We start from the raw sequence: 23,014 nt of genomic DNA on the forward strand, positions 1-23,014 counted from the left end.
GAGGGAAAAAAACCCAACACTAAAACAAAACCCACACCCATTTGCTGGGGGGAATGGGACAAGGAATGATAACGAGAAAGGGAAAATGTCTGGTTCCTATTATTGCTATCTCCAGTGCTTTCACCTCCACAAACAGCTTAAAGGAGGGCTTCTGGAACAGAAGTTCAACTTTCCTTAAACTGCCAGGATCTAGCTACATTTTCTCCCTCTCCAGATTTTAATACTTTCATTTTATATTCTAATAAGGGGGGGAGGAGGGGGGAGAATCTCAGTGTCACTGTAAGAAAGAAGTCACCGGGTTTTGCGATCCAGCAGCTTCCTTGGCAGAGGGAACTGCTGGTTGGCATAATCCACTCGTTTGACAAAACTACTATTTCTGGGCACGGGCTCAAAAACAGGTAGGAAGCAAATGCTGAGAAATAAGGAAGTAAAAACAGCCAACAGATTTTTCACTACCAAGAACGCCAAGAGTAAACATGATTTATTTAGCTGTGTTTAACATGTCTCTTCTGCACTAGACTGCAGAAATCTGCTTGCATTTAGAGCAGGAGGAGGAGGAGGAGGCGGCGGGGGGGAGGGGATGAAAAGGGAATCCATTACGGCACTCCGCTGGTACTTTCTGAATTGTTCAGTCACACAGTTTTATTGAGTACAAGTATTTTCTAGCCCAAAATATATTCATGTGTTAGAAGAAAGCAGCACTAATCTGCTGTTAATTAACAAGCTGCTGCTAACAAAAGATGAAGGACCCAATTCATACAAACAATATTTACGTGGGTGTCGCATGATTTTGTCACAGATCTTTTCTTTTCTTCTCCCCCTCCTTCCCCCCTGCCTCCTCCTCTTCTTCAGCACCCAGTTGTGGGGATGCAGCGTGGAGGAGTCCCAGCTCATCTTGGGACTGACACCCACGGCGGAGGTGAGGGCACCCATCCTTATCCCAACACAGCCAAACTCAGACAGGATCTCACCCAAGGCACCCGGCTCCAGGGCTCCCATCTCCCTGCACGGGGAAGGGCCCTATCGCACCCTCGCAAGTGAAATTTCCTTAGATCCTTGTTCAATTACGAGGCAGAAGCCATCTTCTGGCGCCATGCCTATGGTGGCAACGCTGCCGAGGCTCCGGGAAGTGGCATTAAGCCTCCCATCCTCCATCCATCCTCACCAGTGGTGCGCGGGCTGCGAGAGGGGATGGGCGAGATCGCCGCCCTCCCCGGTGCCCCACCTGTGATTTCACATTTGTTTAATCCAACCATTTTGCCAAGGACTTTGGGGAGGGGGAGAACTTGCTAACAGCACAGAGACCTGGAGGGATTTGGGCTTGTTCAAAAATATCAGTGCACGCACAAAAGGGTAGAGCTGTGAGCAGTGAACCAGAGGGCAGGCTCTCCCGGCGGTAGCCCTGCTGCCGTCACCCGCTCCCTGCTGTCATTTTGGATGGTGGCGGTTGCGGCCTCATCCAGAGGGGTGCTGAGCACAAGAGGCTGCCCTGAGCCCCCGCCGGACACGGCCAGGCATGTTGAAAAATCAAGCCATTCACATCTTTTCTGCCTCATCTGAGAAATGAGAGTACCTATCTGCATATCTCCTGTGGGCGGTTTAAAGCTGGCGCTGGCAAAGAGATGGGAGGGTTAAAACCGACAGCAACGAGCACTAAAAATTCCTGGACTTGCTCCACTCCCGGGAACAAAGGTGGGACTGCAGGGTTGGAGAAAGGGCTGATGGTCTCCTGCGCTTTACCCATCAAACCACACAGACCTGCCCTAGAGAAGGGTTACGGGGAACAGGGGTTTAGGCTCTGCTCAGCATCGCCATCACACAGCCAGGGCTGGGAGAAGTGTAGGGACAGGAGGGTGGGAAACAGAAGTATTCAAGTGTGATTTCGGAAGTGCCAAGGTTCTTCCGTGATGGCTGGGGTGGTGTTTCTGCTAGCGCAGTGCTCTGCACACCCCAGTCAGTGTCTCGCCCTGAAGGCCACAGTTTCCTCGGTAAGAAATAAACTCCACTGGAGGATATGCACATCTGCCCCTCCAGGTCTTCTCTCTGTACCTTACCCTGTTCCCCAAAGCATGGGTTTTTCACTGCAAAAGTCACAGCCACCCACTCAGCACAGCCCCGGGCACCCTCACCAGCACCCAGCCCCACTTGCTGGCTGCAGCTCTCCCCTGCCGCTGGCTTCCCCGCTGCAGGACCTGCTCTGGCTCTGCCCTGCAGGAGCCTCCAACAGGGACCAGCCCTGAATGTAAACTAGCACCGACTCTTCCCCACATCTCCCCCTCTTTGTGCACGTCCAGACTCACCTTTGCCATTTCTAGACCAGCATTTTAACAAAGTCCTGGCCTGGACTTTTTCAAAAACCTATTTTTTAATTTTTTTTGTTTGTTTGTTAACAGTGATACTCGAAACACTGACATTCACCATTTGAAAAGCAAAGCGAACACATTTAAACAAGCATCTTAAAAGAGCTAATGAAAGAGAAACAGATCCACCTGTATTGCACTCTCCACCATCACTCTGAAAAATAAACCTTTCCAGACAGCAGGGAAGTCTCCCAACAGAGAATACAGTAAGAGTTCCCAAGCCTCCCACGGAGGGAGTGAGGACAACCCACCCGCCCGTGCACCACCCCACCTAGGTAACGCCTGCTGCAAGCTGCCGATCACCCCGCACAAACCCCAGCCTGAACATCAGCAAGGCTCCAGCGCCAGTGGAGATCTCATCAATCCAGCTCATCAGTCCTTCCAACGCAAGCAGGTGCCTTTGCTAGGGGTCTCTGAGACACCACTGCATCCATAACCTCCCCCTGCTTAAATATTTCTAGTCAACATTAATTGTCAGATAGGGACCATTGAGGACTGAGAGTGTTTTTCCTCATCCACAGAGCAGACATGGTAAGGATGAGGCCAGTCCAAGACAATGCACTGTCAAAAGCCCCTGGGCTGAGGGATGGGTGCTTATGGTGGCCAGCAAGGACATCCTTCACTCCTGTGTACCAGTGCTGCTAACAGAAAACTACCTTGTGCATCTCCTTCAAGAAACAGCTCCGATCAGGTATCCTTGATCAACTTCAAAATCAAAAATAAAGTGCATCATCTTAAATGATGAACTTTGCACAGTGAGGATAGCATCCTTCAGTGGCGTCTGAGGGGGCTGGAGTGGGGGCTCAGGGCTTTTTTTAGGGGGGGCTGGGGGTTACTATTTTAACTTCTTTCTGCAAGAAGGCCCTGTACCATAAACATTAATCAAGCACTATATTCTGCCTTTTAGTCTTGAACAATTATGAGTACAGTTTTGTGATCTTTAGCCATATTTACTGATACTCAAAGGCAGATTCTATCTTGTTAGATTGTTATAAATGGGACCCCAGGGAATCAGCACACAGGCGGAGGCAGATGTGAGAGAGCCTTCTCAGAGCTCGGGTGTGCTTCAGTTTTCTACTGCTGAAATTATGAATGTTTTGGAGAAAAAAGCAACTTTAGATTCCTCTGCCAGGTCATTACAAAGAGCTGTCCATAGACTAAAAAAAAAGTTCCATTTTGCTGAACTTAAGATTTTTTAAGGTTAACTGTTAAATTTCAAAGTGTGGTTTACATGTGCTGGCCACTTGCATGCACAAAAGTTTCAGAGACAGACACAGAAAAGGTTTCTGGTTATAAACCATTAAAGAAAGAAACCCACAAATTCTATCTCATTCTCTCTTAGTTAAATATATTGTTTCTGCTCCAGACCTGTTTCATAATACCATAAAATAGAGGCATGTTTCCGACACTAGATTTGAGAAGCTGTCACATTAAAGGTAAACTTTTAATCTGCTATAGACAAACAGCACACATTTTTATTTCCTGAGTAACAGCTCTGGAGAAATGTTTAAACAAGAATTTAAGAGCTTTGTGGTAAAGCCACATATAGGGGTCTCAGACAGCTACTGGGTTTGAGCTTCTTTTCTTTGCTGTTGTCCTTTTTTAATTCTTTAAATAACCTACTCAGAAGTAGACTTCTAGGAGCAGAGTAACCAAGATGCATGGTAAAGTGAACCTCTAGGCTTGCTTTTATTTCTAGTTAATGAAAAATAAATGTTTAAACTGAAATGCAGGCCTGAATTTCTAGCTATTCATCCCCATCTTTTTATTTTCTTGGGACTCACAATCGAATACTTTTAAGAAGTTAATTGTGTCACAATTAGTAACACATTAGTCCTCCGATATTTTTAATAGCAACCCAGGTTTTTCCCCAAGGCACTTAAAAATGGCAGGCTCGGCTATACTCTCCTTTTTTTAAAACTCCCCTGCACTTTCTTCTTTAAAAACCTCCCACATGCACTTCACTTGGTCTGAAAATACCAGCACAGATCTTAATCCTGCCAACGCTTACAGACATGCTTAACTTTCTGCACATCAGTAATCCCGCTGACTGTGAGAGGACCGTTGGCATACCTACAGCTCGGCGCAGGCTAAGGATGAAATCCTGCCTTCACTAAAGCCAATGGCAAAACCCCCATTGACGTCAATAAGGTTATGCTTTGACATCCAGTTTGTTGCAGGATTGGGACCATCCTCATTTCGAGGTACTTTCCCAAACTCTTGATGGTTTTTTTTCCTCCTATTTGCTTCCTGCTCTTTCTCCCCCTCACCTCCCACACTCACTCTTGTGGGGCCCCATATTGAGACCACTTGAAAACTTCTGCCTTTCAAATCCCTCCACGAAGGAAACCCCCTCGCTGAGATGGGAAACATCCTTTGCAGGTAAAGCTGAAAGAAACTATTTTGCCCCGCTGCGTGCGTTTGAGTAAACTAATTAAAACCTGGGAACTTGGGTTCCAAATGATGCCAAGAAGCAATCGTTAATACGAGCTGAAGTGAAATGGGAAGCTCCAGACATTTAAAATTAGCTGTATGGAAAAGAAAAAAAAAAAGGAGGAAACAAAAGCAGAGCGAAAGGATTTTTTTATAATTTTACTGTAAAGTCGACTCGGTGCAGCTTGGACTGCATGGGGTTAAAATGAATTTGGGGGGGGATGCTGTACAGTGAGGGGTGAAGGTGCTGCTGAAAAGCAGAGGAGGGGGAAGCAGCGGCCGCCGGCTCGGAAGCGCTGCAGTGCTGTGAAGAGCAGGCAGAAGTGAGCAAACCAGCTGAACCGCTTGCAGAATTAATCAGTAACAAAGAGGCTGGAGCTGTTGGCGGGCTTCAGCCCTTGAACCTGGACTCTGCTCTATAAATTTCAACTTGGAATGGCTCTCTACTTGTTGAAAGACAGGTTGGCTCCAGGCCAAGCCATGGGGGGGGGGGGAGGCCAAAAAAAAAAAATTCCTTCTTGCTCAGGAAACTTCCCTTCAGTTTCTAACTCTTTTTATGAGCTAGTAATAGGGCACTCTAGAAAACGGGAAACGAAAAGAGGGTATTGAAAGGAAAAAATGAGCCGGGAGTTGGTTTAATAAAAAAAATAAAACAAGTAGGTGCTAAATTCAAATCTGGATTTTGCCTGCGTGCAAGTACATCAGCTATAATAGAAGACTTCAGAGTGCCTCGCCAGTAATTCAAAGGAGACTTTTACAGTTACATTAGCTGGCTGAAACATTACAGGTTTCACTCTGAAAATAATAAATGTCTTAAAAGAAGAAGAGTGCTGTTTAATCCCTGTCTGCAGTCTCGTCTTGCTCTCTCCTCCCCCATCACTCCACCTTGTTTAAATGACCATTACGAAAGCAGCGTGGTATAAAAAACATGTAGAACCATCATCTATTCAGCAGCGTCTCTTTCCTTTCTTATTTTTCCCCTCTTCAAACAGGGGCTTGCGGGAGAACCTACGCTCTCCTCAGCCTCTGCTCATTGCCAAGGCAGTTTCAGCCACAAATACCTTGCCGCCACGGTGCTTTCCCAGCGGGAGCAGACAAGGAGTGGGCCGGGGCAGAGTGAGGGGCTGGAGGGCGGAGGGGGAGCTGTCAAAGTGGGAAGAAAGAAGGCAAACATCTATTCAGAGGCCAGACGCGCTGAGCGAGGTCAGCTGCAGAGCCACAGCCCCTTGCAGCAGCTATGCAATTATGTCCAAAGTCTGCACGGCTCCAAGAGTCCCACCGCCTGCATGCAAGAGCTGGACCAGAGGATCTAGAGCCGCTGGAAGAAGGTGTATAATGATTTTCATTGCTCTTCAGCAATACTAAAGGGTAGATGAGATGCTCTTTAGCTAGAGCAGGGGGCTGATGCTCTATACTGCTTGCAAGAATTCATGCAGATAAAATATCCTAATGAGAGAGTGGAGAGAGAAATATGGTAAGTGCCAGCCGTGATGAAAAGGTGAAATAAAATACCGAAATAAAATGCAGCCTAATCAGAGCATGGAGGACAAGGATACACAAGCTCTTCACCAAAAGTGGCTGTTAAGGTAAATTAGATTAATCACTCCCACTTCCCTTCCTCCCCAAACTCCCTTGTTTTTAATGAAGGGGCTTACTCCTGTAAGGCTGAATGCCGTCCAGGGCTGCTGGACATTTAAAGCTATATACGTAACATGCCTGCAACAGACACGCATCCTGTACTTCCACTTTCCAAGAAAACTGGGATCTGCTACTTGGTAGGTCTTTTCCATCTGCAGCTTTTATGACCCTGCTGAGGGACCGGCAAGCAGTGTCCCCCTCTTCTTGCTCGAGAAATATGCTACCAAATGCCAGAAGAAAGAGCGAGTTTAAGAGCTGTTGGGCTTAACAGTGGTTTGTGCTGATCGCGCCCGAATCTTTCTGCAAAGGCATACATGCAAAGAGGAAAAAACAACCACTAAGTAACCACTTCACATCTGCCATTAAGATTATTAAACTACATACAAGCGGTATCTACCCCACCTTCCCCACTACACACAAACATACACACACCCCCAAGCTCTCCAACATGGCAACTAGGAGCCAAGACGGCTCTCCCCTCCCCGCTGCAGCAACCACATTCGTTCCTGTTAAGGGGTTAACGATTCGTTTCCACTACTTCTCTCGAGAAAACCTACAATGAAAACATTGGCTCACGAAAGCGTTCTCACTGCCAGAATGCCACAGCGCGAGTGAAAAGTCCGTTTTGTTTTCATTACATCTCTGGGATTTCCGGCTTAACTCCTGAGCTTAGACACCAAATCCCTAGATACCCCACCCACCCACTTTTTCTTCTTTTTTTTTTTCATAACATTTCTACTGCACGGCCCACCAATTACCATTTGGAGGGTGGGAGGGAACGGGGAGAAGGAACCATGCTGAAAAGGATGCTCTCGTCGGAGCGAGCGCGTGCGTCTCCCCAGCCGTGATCTACCCAGTTTCTCCAGGCTTCCAGGGTTGTCTGCTGAGAAACACGGTTTTATTTCTATACCTGGCCTCTCTCCTCTATTTCTCACCCTCCGGGTTCCCATCTTCCCACTCGGCCACCAAAGCCAGCACTGAAACTCAGCCCCAAATCTATGCCTTTTGAAGTTATGTGACATGACATAGAAATCCAAGCCTTTCTTGTACAAAAAGTATGATTACTTCACAGGGTTTTTTTTCTCCGGTTATGATAGAAAAATGTTCCAATCTCCAAAAAACCCTAGAAAGGTTCAACCTTTATGTCACAGCCGATTTGGTCACTGTGTGTACAGGCAGCGCAGTTCAAACATGGGCTGAGAAAGAAAAACAATCTATGGAAAAGACATGAAGGGAGGCAGCCTCATGCTATAGCAGCACTTCTGTCCTGCTGAAGCAAAGGAACCATTTCTGTGCCTTTATGTATTTATTCAGCGTCGGAGAGGAACAGCAACTTTTTCTATCTGTATGGGAGCTTTTCTGTTTCATAGTACTTCAATGCAACCAGCTTTCCTTCAGCTACATCCCAGTGCAAAACTCCCCTGTGAATGCACACAAACTCCTTTCTTGCAGCCAATACTCCACTGAGCACAAGCCTATTGCTATTAGTCACATCTACAGAAATGCCAAAGCAGTCTATAGGATAGTTGGGCACTACTTTTACTTTGCTCCTAACAGTTGCTCGCAAAGTCGTCAAGAAAAATGAGTAATGACTGGCTGACCAGTGCCTTTTCATCATTTACCATTAGTGTTGTTTAAAAAAATCTACCAGTCTTTCCATGCTAATAATAATCAGATGCACACAGGGTTTCCAGTCTCCTACACATGGCCCAACTAATTTCACAAGAGGGCCCAGATAAAGGCAAAAAACCACTTTGTTGGGTGACATTTTGACTGGGCTCTACCTCTAAGTAAGTCCAGAGTCCTTCCACTGAATTAAAAGAGGGTAACGGCAGTGCCGAGCTGGTGCAAACAAGCAAGTTTTGCTCTTAAAGAGTGACTCCTGATACACATCCACCCCAGAGCGAGAAGACTCTGGCCATGTGTGCTGAATGACCTTCTTAAATCCCCTCTCATCAGCCTGCAAAATGGCACTTCTGTCGAAAAGGTTTTACCTAGCATTGTCACACATAAACCCAAAGATGACTATAACTAAGGGAGATTAGAGAGAGAGAAAATAACAGCAGCAAACTCCCATTTTGCTGTTCAGCACCCCGTGCATTCAGGGGCAGGTCCTCGTTTGCGCCGCCCGATCGATCTGGCGTGGCACTGCCGGTTTCAGGGGAGTTACCCCAGGTGAAACCGGGGCAGAGTGGGGCGAGCCGGGCCGCCCGCCGCTCCTCCAGCACTGCACCTGCCGTCCTGGCCTCGTGGGAGTCCAGCTAACCGCACACAGGGCGCAGAAAATAACTGTGAAAAACAGGATGGTGAGAGGAACAAAACAAAAAGCTAAAGCCGGCAGGGAGAATCGAGGGCATAATATTCCTCAGCGGGTTTTTTTTAGTCTGCTTTTAAAACTCGGTGTGATTAATTTCACACTTGACTCTCGGGGATGCTGGGAAAGCCTCGGTGCTTGGCCGGGCCGGACCCCGGACAGGACATGGCTGGGGGCAAGCCGAAATGGCGGTGAGGAGAGGGCGGCCTGGGGAGAGGGCGGCCAGTGGCCCCGGGGCCGGGCCGAGCAGCGGGCGCTGGAGCCACGCCACATGGGTGCGGTGGAGTTCAAGCAAGGGGAAGAAAGGGTTTCGTAATCAGCAGGTTTCTCACCTTTAACCCTTGCCGGGATCAGCAGGGTGCTTACCCGTGCCTTGGCGGGAGACGCTGTGCAGCGCCGAGCAGCTGCGGCCCTGCCGTCCCTCACTGCCAACGGAGGGGCACACCGAGGATGGGGGGCTGCCAAGCTGCCACAGGATGCCCTCGACACCACCCGCCCTAAGGACCCCTTAAAGGGGGGGTCACAAGGCTGGAGAGCCTCCACCTGGCCTCACCGGCAGCCTTAAAACTTTAAGCCGTCGACGTTTCAGCAGCTCCTCGTCGTGCTTGAAGCTGCAGCGAGCCAGGGGAGGGAGGGCAGCTGCCACTGTGGGCCCCTCCTGTGGGCTGGGGGTGCCCTGTCCCCCGGAGGAGAGCCAGGCTCCCCCGACGTGCCCTCCACCCTGCCCCGGGCGGAAGCAGGGCTCTGGGTGAGATCACCCGCTTTGTTTTTCTCCCCGAGACCCAAGTCAGGACCTCAGCCGAGGCCCCCGGGGGCAGGAGGCTTGCTTGTTAACCCTGCTCTCAGCGGAGCTGCCGCTGACACCCCCTATGCTGCTCAGCCACACCAATTAGCAAAACACGTTGCTAAATACCTGGTGAAGCTGCAGAGGAGGAGAAGGAGGAGGCCAGGTAACTCCTCTGCACTCAGGAAAAGCCTGGCAGACACGAGGGAAGAAACAAGCCTGGAAAAGCCTCACGAAAAGGATTTCAGCTGCAACACGAGTTTCTCAAGCTCTGTTACCACACACTTCTGGAAGCCTCTTCTTCCCCGTGTAGCATTTTTCCTGGCCTGGCTTTGACAAGTCACTCCTGCAAGACCCACCACCCTGGGGAGGTGCTGGCAGCAGAACCTGGTGCCACAGGGGCCTCGGGAAGGAGATGGCCCCCGTGCCCCGTGCCGGCTCGGCACTGCTCAGGACACCTCTTCCCAACCTGCCCGACATCGCTGCCGCAGGCCTCGGGTTGCTTCGGCTCGCGTTTTCCTCCCCTCACGTGTGAAGGCATCACGATGGCTGTCTGAGTCCTACAGTTAATATGGGTGCGCGGGTCCATAATGGTACATTGTAAGTGAATGTCTCAGGGTAGACAGCAATAATAATTAGCTGTCATGATTTGAAAAAAGGATAATCCATGCCATTGAGTTAACAATCACTCACACAACACACATGGATTTAACTAATCTTAATTTGGAGAAAAATAACAATTCTAAATATATCAAATAGCCTATTTCATGGCAACCTGCGGCGGTGTTTATCTCTGGCTTCCAGCACATGCGAGTTATTTAGTTTCTCTCACTGGCAGTTTTACCATTCAAAAGCCTGAAATGAACATTCATGGAGCAGGGGTTGCAGTTAAATCCTACCTCTGACAGGGAGCCTTTTTTCACGATGCACATCTAGTTCAAGTACATAACGTATGGAGCCCAGCACTGGCGGCCAGGACCAGATGAACGAGGAATTTCAATCAGCCCCCTCCCCTTTCCTAGCACCATCTTTGCAGAAATTAACTACGCTGTCTTAATGAACCTCTGCCGCTGGTTTGGTTCTCTGTCCACGAGGGTACGCTGCCCAGAGCACGCAGGCCAGCAGCGAAGCTGGAAAAGGTCTGGTGCCTGCCCCACCAAGGCTCCCTCCTCTGCCAGGGTTCTCTGAAACAATCCAGCATTAAAAACAAGCCGACTGGCACTTTTTCTTTAATCTGGATCGCTTCAGAGAGCCGTGCTGAAGAACAGCCTGGTGGCCCGTGAGCCCAGCAGGGCCGTGAGGACAGGAGATACCATCAATCAAAGGACAGCGGGAGCCGCCTCCCCAGCACCTTCTTCAGCCAGGACAAGTCACCAGGTTATGCCCAAGATCTCATAAATATGAAAGATAAAAAGAGGTATAAAATACAACAGTGGTCTAATTTTTTCCAAAATACTTGCCAGCAGTGAAGTGAAAGAAGCAGTGACTGATAACTCCTAGCCAACTCATTGGCCTGGCTGTGTTTTGCTGTGCGACAATCTGGTACATCTGTTCGATACTATCACACCCTCTGTACGAGAGGCAGAACTGATTTTCAAACAGGTTAGCCAATTTGGAAAAAAAAAAAAAAACACCTTTACAGGACAAACTGCTCCTAAGCAAGTCATGTCCTCCCAGTGCCAGCTAACATGCTACCACACACCTTATGGACAGTGGTCACTAACTGAAAGCGCTTTGAAAAGCGTGGATTTGCGTTACCAGTCAGGGAAAGATGATAGACTTCATTATCAAAAGGTCTTTAAAAGCTGATTGCGGAGATAAAGTTGCCTTTGTCTCTACTGATATCTAGAAATATCAGTTGGAGATCTGCATTGCGTGCACTCGAATTCTTGCACACTCCTGAGCTCTGAGCTCTCTCCTTGCACACTCCTGCCTCCCTCGAAGCGGTACAAGGTCTGTTACATGGTCAAGAGGCACTCAGTGACCAGAGCAAGCAGTGTTACCAAGAAAGAAAGAAAGGCAAAAAGAAAGAGAGAAAGAAAGACCTCAGGGCTCCGGAGCACCCTGCGCCAGGGTGAACGTTCGGTGCAGTGCTGCATCCCAACATCTTCACGCCCAGAGGGAAGAGAGGTGCAATGGCAGAGCCAAGCTCAGCGCTTGACGTACCCTTGCTACACTCAGCCATGGGAAGCTGTAAGGTTTGGCAGCTTAGTCACACCGCAGAAGGCCGCACAGATCATTTCGACCAAATAAGAAGGTCTACAAAAATAACACAAGATCAAGGAGAGGAGCTGAAACCTATTTGAGGGCAGCAGCGGTGGCAGCATATTTCAGGGAGCCAGAGTGGCGAGTGGGTGATTTCTGGTTTCCCTCTTCAAATATAAAGACTCAATTATCTTTGAACAGCTTGCTTTACACATGAATTGACACATTTATTTTACAATAAATAACTGAAAGTTATCTATGTTTCCTTTACTGTTAATCTACACAAAGAAATAATAAACAGAGCTTGTCTACAAAAATGCAACTACTGCAGTCCTCAGAATTCAATTAAGCTAAAATAATTAATGCTTCCACCATATTAAATTACTTTATACATTTGAGCCACTGAAGTTTTTTTATTCTTTAATCTTTTTCGCCTTTTTATTTAATAAAAAAAAAAGTTAGTTTCAAAGTGGGGGGGCTGGCTAGGAGGGGGAAAAAGAGCATGATTTGCTGTTAAAATGTAATGGTCTCCTTTAGCTGACACAGCATGTAGAGTGTTTTGTGCCTTTGATTAAAATAACATTTTAAATGCTTTGAACAAACATATCTCCCCATACTTCTAAGGGATTATTTTACATATTTCTTGGTGGAATAAAGAAATTCATTCTTCCTGTCGCAGTACAGAAAGGCTAAGAATATCTTTCGTCACATATAAAGTAAAAATACTGTAGGCTGTTGCATTATTACCAAAAAAATAAAAAAATAAAGGGAGGGGGTGGCGGGGTGGGAGAAAGCTGCCTTAGAGATTAAGTTTCCCTTTTATGAAATCGTATTTAGTCTCTTTTTTTAACAAATCTAACAACAATGCTCTACAGCCGCTCACTGGGAAATACCTTTAATGTTAAATGCAGATTCTGATTTTCTTGGCTAATGCAGAAAGCCTTTCTATTGAAATATAAATAAGGGGTTTGGTATATCCCACTAAAGCCTTTCCAGTGAATGACTTCTGTGGGTTTTTCATGGCTACCCTCCATGGCTGTAAAGTGAGGCTTTTATCCTACTATTGAAAACTATCCGCTGCTATTAAAAAAAAATATGGAAGGACACTGCACCTTTTTATCTCAGAGCTGGGCTCCTAATTGAGAAAGCATTATTACTGCACTGTTTAGTGGATGTCCCTATCTCCGTGCACTGCTGAGAAAATGCCAATCAAATGATAAACCCTTTTATTTTTCTCAATTCAAAATCTTTCCTACATATTTTCATTTGATATTCAGTTTAGTCTGAAAGAGATTAGGTGCTCCAGATTGGCTTTTCAGGTTTTTTTTATGCCTTTTCCACATGTGAACATCCCCTTCACCCCCTCCCTCAGCAGATTTTCTGCGTGGCAAAAGCGTTAGTTGTATTGATGCTGACCCCCAGAAGCTGGGACGGGACAGCACCCTCTGCGCTGGGTATAGCCACTGAGATATTTCACTATGGACTGAACTTGGGCACAGATTAGTAAAAGATGAGATCTGGACTGCAACTGCAGCGTAGGTCCCCTGGAGCAACCTTGCTAAGCACTGGGCACCCGCTGCAAGGGGCTGAGCACCATCAGCTCGCACAGAGATCAACAGCTATTGATAGTGCTCAGCAGCATTCAGGAGGCCTTCAGCAGACTGGAGGAGGTGGTCCTGAATACTTCTCTTCTGCTCCCACCAAATGGGAAGGAAATCTAGCCCTCAAAGCTGCTACACCATGAGGTAGTCAGCTCTGACAAGAAATGCATTCACAACTGCAAAAGGACGGGGAAAGCTGAAGAAGGATGAGGAAAGGATGAGGTCAGGTCTTACAGTAGGGTTGCTTACAGCGCTACAGCACAGGCTGCCACTGCTAATGCCCCCAAAGCTACCAGTTGCCCCATGCCAAGATGGTGACTGCACCCAAAAAAGATTCCTAGAAGACAACAAGGTAGTCAATGGGTGGCATATGCCATCTCCTAAGAGGCAGATCATCTGGAGATCAGAAGCCTGCAGCAGTTCAAAGCCCGCATCCTCATTTAAATGGTGGCCAAGCCCATCAGAGATGCTGGGGACTGACTCAGAGACCTCCGATGCTAAAAGCAGGAATCTCTTAAGCTTCAGTTGTAAAGATAGGAGCCTCTCACAAGTCTTCTGGGGATCCACTCATTGGGACTTCTCTACTACAGGCAGGATCCTGGACCATCAGATCTAATCCCATAGGACAATTCCTAGAGAAATTGGAATAGTGGCAGCAAAGACAAATTGCCACTGGTCTTCTGTATAGATTACAGTCAATTTGAACAAAAAAAGGCCTGTTTGAGGGGAGATCCTGCTGTGTAACATAAAATCCTCACTCACTAGCAGGGAGCAAAGCCTTCCTTTCACCGCTGCAGAGGGGAGAAACACCCTGCATGATGGAAGTGGCCCCGTGCCGGGCGCTCTGCAGGAACTGCTGCACAGGAGCTCGCCCAGGTGGATACCATCTCCCGCCTGCCCACCTCTGAGCCAGGGAGGTCCACTGAGTAAATGTTAACGGCACCATGTACGAGAGTTTTAGAAAAAGAAATGCCTGCAATTTGCTCACCCAGGCCAGCCTGTGCTCTTGTCTCCTCATTCAAAAGCCCCATTTGGGGCATGCATGTGCATGGAGATGTCACCCACCCAACTCCAGCCATCTGCGGAGGCCCAGGACAGGCGGCACAGGCAGCAATGCAGACCAGGAAGCCGACATCTACCCCAGCGGAAGGACCAAGCAAGGGCTTAATGAACCCCTGCTTTAGCCCTCGCAACCAAATCTTCTTCCCACTGCAGTTAGTGGGAAGAGGATTCTTCCACTGACTTCAGTGGGGTGGGGATTTGGTCCTTCCCAGTGGGTCTGCATGTGACAAAGGGTATCTGAACTGGACTGAACTGAGCATGTGACCAAAGTCCCCTACCCCTCCACCACTGCTACCTGCTTAAGGATGCTCCTGAAATGGTTTCTGACCCCAGCTTTCTGCTTTTTCCTATGTGTACAGGCTGTCCCTTGGCTCTCCCGGGGGACTGAGAGGTCTCTCTCTCCGGGAGCTGGCCCTGCGCAGATAGCTACACTGAATTAACTGTGGGGTGGACAGCCCTGCTGAGCCCTGCGTAGCCGTGAGGATCCTCCAGGCCGATGGCTCCTATAAAGACCTGTTACTGAAGCCTCTGTTTCATGGCACTTTCTAGAGGGCTCTTGTTAAAAGATTACCTAGGCAGTTGATTGAGTGTAAAACATGCTGTACCTGCAATGTTCTCCTGCTTGGGGCAAATTCCTTTTGTAGGCGTGAGAAGACGGTCTTCTTCATCGGGTGTGACTTGGATCCCGATTTCCACTGGCTCTGACACTTTCCTGAGCTCGGCGCGTGAGGAGGGGGGAGGGCTGCTCTTATCCATGCTCTTTTCATAGCAGGCACCACCAGTGCCATTGCACTGTTTTCTCTTGTGCTCTATAAAAACCAAGATGTCTCCCAGCGGGAAGTTCATCTGACACTGTCCACAGGTTAACAAGTCGGGGTCTGTCCCGCCTGCGGCGATGCTGATGCCGCCCGGCTCTGTTATTGCCAGGCTCTCATCCTCGTCGGCGAGTGCCGGTTCCACATGGTCAGCCTCTGCTTTATACGGACAAGGAGAAAGAGGGAGGAAAGGGACGAGAGGAGAAGAGAAAGAGATTGCTTTGAATGTTCACAGACTCTGAAGGATGCATCACAAGAGGCCCAGCCTCCCCCCACCCCCCAAAAGAAGCCAAGCCTGATTAGATCTTTCTTTTATTTTTCAGCTTTTCCGCTCTCCCAGAATGATTTCAATATATTTTGCAACCAAGCCTGCCTGAAACAAAATGGAAAGGCTGACCTGGCATAGCTTTCCTGACAGCTCCTTCCCACTGCTGCCAGCGCTGCAAGGATATCAGCAAAGAGCCATTTTGCAAACATTCAAGCCCCAAGTCACTTTCTGAAATAGTTCCTCTCTTTTTATCCCACCTTCTCATTCCCACCACATCTCCCAGCCATCTGGCCAAGCCCCCATCCAGCAAATCTTATGCACCTGAACCTCTCCTCCTATTTCAGAGAGAGGAGGAAAAGGTGCTTGCGTGCTCCGAACAAGCAGAATCAGGCTCCATGTGGCACACAAAATTAGTATGACCTTGTCCTATTACAAAGATACCAGCAAGGTTAAATGACCACCCATTAGCACAAATTACAGCAAACTGTTTGCAAGAGTAAGGTAAGCAGGATACGGTCTCATGAGAAGTTAAGGGGTTTCAAAAGTGTGTACAGTGGGAAAGAGAATGAGGGACTTATTTAACATAGTGGAATATTGGCTGAGCCTGAAATCTTCCACTCGTTTTCCTGATGTCAAATATCCCTGCAGTTGCTATATAGGTTAATAAAAGTTTTTTGTTTAAATCTTGCCCATGGACCTGATGGATTTCATACCATTACCCCCAAAGACTGGGAAAGCGTTTCTGAGTGACCTGCATCAGTTTCTAAGAAATAAGTAACTTCTCATTTCACAATTAATAAAACACAGTGCGTTTTTAATGGGTATTTTGAAGATAATTCTTACATTATAAAATAATTATGAATCACAATCCATTTCTGGGGCAAAATGTGTTTTTTGGTTTGTTTTCTCTTGTTCTACCCTGTAACTGCCAAATCGTACAAACCTTGGTCTTTACTTGGGCAAAATTTCCACTGACTTTCGCCTAAGGCTGTTTTGCCTCTGCAAGGACTATAGGATTTGGGCTGAACAAAATAGAGGAACTAACAGTATGTAAATCAGCAAGTGAGACCTCTAATCGAATCAGGATTAAAGGAATAGGAGGAAAAATGTTCTCTATTAGCCCGAGCGGTTTGCTTATGGATTTCCTGGGGAAAGCAAGTCACACAAATATCTCAAAGAAGTGAGACTGAGATAAACAGATGTTATAATTCAGATCTGGATTCTCCTCCTGGCCAAAAACAAAAGGGGTTTTGTCCCACTCTTCACCAAATTGCAAAAAAAACATATAGGAAAGGGACGAGAGGTAGAAGGTGAAATGTATTACCTGGCAACAAAAATGGTTGAGCCTTGAAAAAGGCAGTTTAGAAAAAGAATCGCCCCCATTTTCGCCTTCCAGAATAAATAATTGATCGGTGCATCTACCAGCTGTATTACAAGTTGCACCAGAGCTCACTAACAGCAAAGCAGAGAGCAGCAGCAGCACCGGCGGCAGCAGGAGACGGGCTGGGACCCCAGAGAAGTGCCTGAGCACAGACCATCCTGCTGGAGCAGACGATGGGCACGGCAAGGCTTCGGTTTCCTAACTCACACCACGCTTACCAAATACACAGCACAATACGCATTCTGAAAACCATTAATTACCTTTTTCCCCTTAATCTAAGTTTAAAAGGAGTTTGAAGACAATACTACATAATTAATTCACCAATTTATATCACAAAAAGATGCCTCCTTGCCTTAGTGAAAACATAACCATAACCCTGCGCTGAACAGGGACCGCTGGGAAGGGAGCAGATGCCTGCAAACAGTGTGTCACGATGCAAAAGGTAATTATTTAGTGCTGCGGTTCCCTTTAATGATCTAACATTGAGCAATATTGTTTATATTGAAGAGAGCTTGCACCTTTAATTACCAATTACATATACATCATTTTAGAGCCAAAAGAAAAGGACTGTGAAAAGGGTCCTTTAGAAATGTGCGCGCTATTTCTAGGAAGAATTCCTATTAAGGGGGAGCAGAGTGTCAAAATATTAAAAAAACCCACACACACGGAGAGGCACACACAGGCACGCAGATACACACGCAGGAGATGGGACAAAGAGCTGGAAAAGACAACACGAAAACAGGAACTGAACCAAGGGTTGTCAGGAAGAAAGGTGGCAGAAGGGGAAAATGCTTGTTATTAGTTTCACCTAACATTCCTGTAAAGCCTTCAGATTAAGTCTGTCTCTCAAATTACAAAGGCTGAATTTTGGCATTTATATATATAACAAATAAAAAGAAAAGCACAGATCTCAACTTTATTATCTTTTTGATGTGAGGATTTTTTTTTTTTTGCCTGCGATTTAAATTGTGCTCTTCAGAAAACGTAACAAAACTGCTGCATTTGGTAAGGGTCCTGACCAGGCGTCTGTGGAAACATGAGGGAGGTTTAAACAGCTAAAATGTTGCGAATTCTTTCTTTTCAGTTCTACACTTCATTTGAATATTAGTTAAATCTACATATGCCTATTCACTTACACTCGCTCACTCTCTCTTTCCAAGGACTCTGCAATGGCACTTTTTTAAAATAACATCTGGTATTCCTTCATATTTTGGCAGTCGTCACATTACCGAAAATCAGCTTTTCGTTTTCTTGGTACGCCGAGCCCTCATGATCGGTAGTAATTGGGTTTCAAACTATCAAAAGATTTTTTTACTCGACTCTATTTCTGATTTGAGCTTAATAAATCATCAAGCATGAGACCAGCCATACATCCAACAATGCAGAAGCTATATTACATCCCCTTATTCAGGATGTGGAAAACACATAAAAGAATGAAAAACAAAATACTGAATAGATCTTCAAATGCATTTTATCCATGTCAATTTGCATTTTTTTTTTACTTGGAATAAAAAAAAAAGAAAAGGCTTCCTATTGACAACTCAATTAAGCCATTAAAAACCTACATTCAAGTAACATTACAGGAGAGATTTAAAACCCACAAAGGAAAAGAGAAAAAAGCCTGCAAGTCCAGCCCATAACGCATCGGGTCATGCCTGGTTAATACATCAGCCAAGATCTTAGCCTGTTTAAGGAGTCCTTTAATACCAATGGGGCAATTTAGGCCAGTCTCAATCTAAAGTTCTGACTCCACTTGTGTCTGCAGGTTTCAAATGAGTCGCTTCACATTATTTGAATTTAACTCTGTGGTTTTATCGCTGTTTGTTGGTAGCTGGGTTTGGGGGGAGGAGGGTGTTTCCTCACGAGTATTTTATTTTTTTTTTTTTTTTAAGATGGAAAAATCAAGCCACACAAAAAAGGAGAATGGAAAACATCTCATCTCCCTTACGTGGGAAAAGCAAAAAAAAAATGCAAACGAGCTATTTCCAGCCGGGACTCGTGCCCTGGTTCTTCCAGGTGTGTTAAGGTGTGCCCAGCATTTTCCCTGCACCCAGAGATTCCTCCAAAGAGGATTGCCTTGGCATTGCCTGCCGAGGGAGCACAGCGAGTCGGGGCGGGCGATCCATGGGGACGTGAGTGACACTGTTGTTATCCGATGTCTTCATGAAATTAATGCAACCAGACAATCTAAATCATTCGCTTTGGTTTGAAAAGCATTACACTTGCTGGCTGGACCCTAAGCAGCATCTCCAAGCTCTCTGGCTGCCTACCACGCCAAAATACAGTGGACAAACTCCTTAATTCCATAAAGGCACTGTCGCAAAACCACCAGCGCTCCTGCTTCAGCGTGGTGACATCATTAGAGCATATGTGCCCCATGCAAACAATACTCTCATGCCCAGTATTAAAGCGAATGCACATGCTAACTACTTTCTGCCTGTCAGATGTCTCAAAATCGTACCCATTAATAGTGAAAAAGACTGTGTTACTAAAAATCGTTTCCAAGGCCTCTGAGGACAAAACTGTGGATGCTTGTTCACGGGGTTTGGGTGAGGCTGGGTCCAGGCAGCAGTAATTTATTTTCTTTTTTGCACTGCAGACCCAAGGTAAGAAGGGATCTGAAAGTTGCCAACCTATTCTCTTCCGTATTTTTCCCATCCCACGGTATCAAAAGGAGGCAGAGAAAGGGGGAAGAGGGATCAGTTTGGTGCCGGGCCAAAGCATTGCGTGTGAAACCTCCCCTCCACGGTTGGTTTCTGCACAAATCGATAACAGGAGGGTTAAGGCGAGCGCTGCCACTGCCTTCACCGCAGATGGTGGATGGGTGCCATGCCTGCCCCGCACCCCACCGCCGCCACTGCCCACCCTTGTGCCCACCTGGGGGGCGAAGCACGGGCTACCTCAGGGGTCACCCGTCTCCGGGACGAGCTGGGGCTGCCCGGGGTCCACCATGGGGGCACGGCTCCTGGCAGCCAGGCACAGGAAGCCGCCCACAAGCGTGCCGCACGCCGTTTGTGTCTCTGCTGTGTGCGGAGAGCACGCCATTCTCCGCACACAGTGGCTGCTGTGTTGAAGGCACATCCAGAAAGAGCTCAGGCTAGTTGGGGAGCGAGCACAAAGAAGTGACTTGCTCTTCAGGGTGTTGGCCCAAAGCAGGCCTGAAAACGATGTCCCTTCAATTAACACCCACATGTCACATTTACTGTAACATCAACATGTTTAACGGAAATAGCTCAGATCACACGCACTCTAGCTGGGTTATCGCCGAGATCGGTGTCAGGATCCTCTCTGCACAAAGACTAACGCTGCTCAAAGCGGGCAACACGGCTCCTCGCCGTCGAAGTTTATCAATAACCTGTTTTCAGAGCCTCCCCGCAGCTCCCTGCAGTTGCAAGGTGCAGAGTTGAGCTTATGCCTACATATTGCATCAGCATCACACTCAGCGGTACTAGGCACTGCTTATCTGCCATCAATTTTTAATTTTTCTGAGGACCGAAAAACAATTGTTCAGAGTATTTTATATTTTTTAAAATAAAAGTCTGAGGCTGAGTTGGCCAAAAGACGCGACTTGGTCGGGAAGCCCCAGAAACACAGGGGCCCGCAGCTCTGCCTTACTTTCCGAGCAACTCTCAGGCGTGTACAAAGTGCACAAAGGCGGCCGGAGCAGCGGCGAACCTCCGCCGCGCTGCGCGTGGCCCCGCTGCAGCTGCCGAGCCGCTGCCGCCGCGCTCCAGCCGCCGTCCCCACGAGCCGGACGGTAGCACGGCACGGCGGGTGGTGGTGGCCAGGGCGGGCTGGCCACAGACACCTGCCCGCAGCGGCAGGATGGAGCCCACCGCCCCGGCACAGCCCGCCGAGCCGCCCCTGCTGGGTGCCGACAGCAAGGGGACCAGGACCCAGCGGTGGAGAGAGGGTGGAGGGAGCTAACCCATTTTGCTCCAACGCCTTAGCGAGCCCCACACAGCTGCAACTTAGAGGACTCTCCTGCAACGCCCGTACTTCAGACACCCTTTGCAGAAGTAGCCTGAATCCCTCAGAAAGCGGTTTAACCCTCTGTACACACCTGAGCCAGAGCAAGCCCAAGCACCGCCACAAAAAGCCAGGCAACACATCAGGGTTTAGGGAAAAGAAGAAGGAAAACGACACAATAACCATGCCGGACCCAAATAGAACAAAAGCCAAGAATATCCAAGGATCTGCACGAATCTCCAACACTTGTCAGATGTTATTTCATCAGAAACTATGTACAGTGTTAAAGAAGGGAGTGGCGTGTCTCCTCTTAAGTAAACTATACGTTCATAAAAAAATATTTACTGCTTTTGAGAGCGGAAAATGCATAGGCTTTTCTATAGACTGCAGAAGCTGTAAATCTCCGCAGATAAAATGGGATGTGATGATGTGATATAAAAGCATTCTTTGTTCCCCAGTGAATACATTTGTTTTATTTAAAACTAAACGACAACCAAGGAGAGAAAGGAGCGCTCAGTGCCACAAAAGGAGAAGGAACAGTATTTGGGTACAGGCTTTTAACTGCCGTAGAAAAGAATATTGGAAGCACAGATTCTTTCCCAAGGATTTAAAAGGCATGATCGAAATTAAGTAATTAGTTTTGAACATGTATTAAACACACAACAGCTCTGTTCTTTTCTTAAATATCAGGCTCAAAAGAGACTGTGTTTCTCAATTGTGTATGGCACGCTGTTGCTCATATACAATTTTCTTAAGCCTTTTTTTTTACTTTCATTGAAGCATATTCATTATAACATTCAGCGAATTTATGGCTTCTTCCAGTGGCTTAGTAAAAGAGGTCATAAAAAAGTTAAGTAAACCAGTGTGTTTCTTCCCTCTCCCTTAACTTTGGATTCCTTTTTTATACTGTGCTGTCTAGTGCTTAGTCTTTGGAAAGTACCTTGGGCATATCCAGCACACACACAAATTATCAGCTGCTCCAGGAAAAAAAAAACGGAATTCCTTGCACTGAGGCAACTACACAAAAGACTTGCACATGTCAAAAATACAGAACTAAGTCCCTGTGAATGCTGCACCATTAATCAAATCCCCGATCTGGTGTCACTTTTGCCAGTAAAATGATGATATTCTTCTAACCCCCTTCTACTGGCGCGTGCCTGCAACGCATGAAGTGTGTCCCTCTGCTTTAATTTGTTTTCGAATAGCCTGCTTTAGGCATTTTTTATATATCCTTTGGAAGAAAAGAAAAAAAAAAAGAAGCTGCTACTTAAAGCTCCAGCAAGGGTCTACAGTAGGGAGCAAGCAACAGCTTTTCAGGAGGGAGGGCAGACAGCAAGCAAATTTAACTGATGTTCAGGAGCTGAACACACAACTGCATCTGAGGCTGTAACCGTGGTGCCGAGGAACGGTGTACAGCCTGCCCAGATACATTTTAAGAAAGTAAATAAATGCGAAAGAGGAAGGTGCTGTAGTAAGACCAGCTGAATGAATCACGCATTTATCAATGCACACCGTTATTGATGTCTTTTCCCTCCCTCATTAAAAAGATACATATATATAAATCCATCTACAGGCAATGCTGATGTTTCACCAAGTGCTTTTACAGTATTGCTAACTTTAAAGCAGGCGGTAACCCCCAGCCCCCGTTTATTTTTCCGCGTGCTTTCCCTGGAGGCTACCAAGGGGAGACCAAATTCAACCGACAACTGCAACACAACCCTGGAGAAACAGAACTGCAACCAAAAAGAAGGAAATGCTCTGGCAAGGAGGCAGAGAGCCATTTTGGGGTAGCAGGTCTCCGCGGGGAGACTTTTCCACCAGGCTTCATCCTGGGGGAGTGGGACAGGTGGGAGGCAGAGGAGGGAGCGGGAGGAAGGGGAGCATGGGTGTGCATGAGCTGGGTGGGCAGAGGCGACAGGGAGGAGGAGAGGGGGGATCGTTGTTTCTCTTGGTAAAAGTTAACAGTCATGGAATGGAAAGAAAGCCACAGTGGGCGAAGTCTGAGGTTTCGGGAGGGGAGAAGGAAAGGTTTTCCCCATGGCTGGGGAACAGCAGCATCATCAGCGGCCTGGGCACTGTGCTCTTCAGCTTACCGGTCTGTTAAACGAGCTGGCTGCTGTCTATATGCTTCCAACTAGCTCGATTCAAATATTAAATGAAGTAGAGAAATCATCAGATAAATTG

At 47.2% G+C, this 23,014-nt stretch overlaps 1 protein-coding gene across 4 annotated transcripts in view; it reads right to left on the bottom strand.

The window, feature by feature from the left end:
- The window catches only part of BCL11B (BCL11 transcription factor B), a 90,305-nt gene that overhangs the window by 61,352 nt on the left and 5,939 nt on the right, over nucleotides 1-23,014 (bottom strand). For 2 of the 4 annotated variants that reach the window (XM_072864789.1, XM_072864786.1), the window contains exon 2: nucleotides 15,003-15,368. In XM_072864789.1, coding sequence (XP_072720890.1) covers nucleotides 15,003-15,368 — 366 coding nt within the window. Of the gene's footprint in view, nucleotides 1-15,002; nucleotides 15,372-23,014 lie in introns of all 4 variants that reach the window. The other 2 variants (XM_072864788.1, XM_072864785.1) reach the window with 1 other exon arrangement.

Source organism: Ciconia boyciana, chromosome 6 (assembly GCF_034638445.1).
Source record: "Ciconia boyciana chromosome 6, ASM3463844v1, whole genome shotgun sequence".
In the NCBI taxonomy this organism is placed as follows: Eukaryota; Metazoa; Chordata; class Aves; order Ciconiiformes; family Ciconiidae; genus Ciconia; species Ciconia boyciana.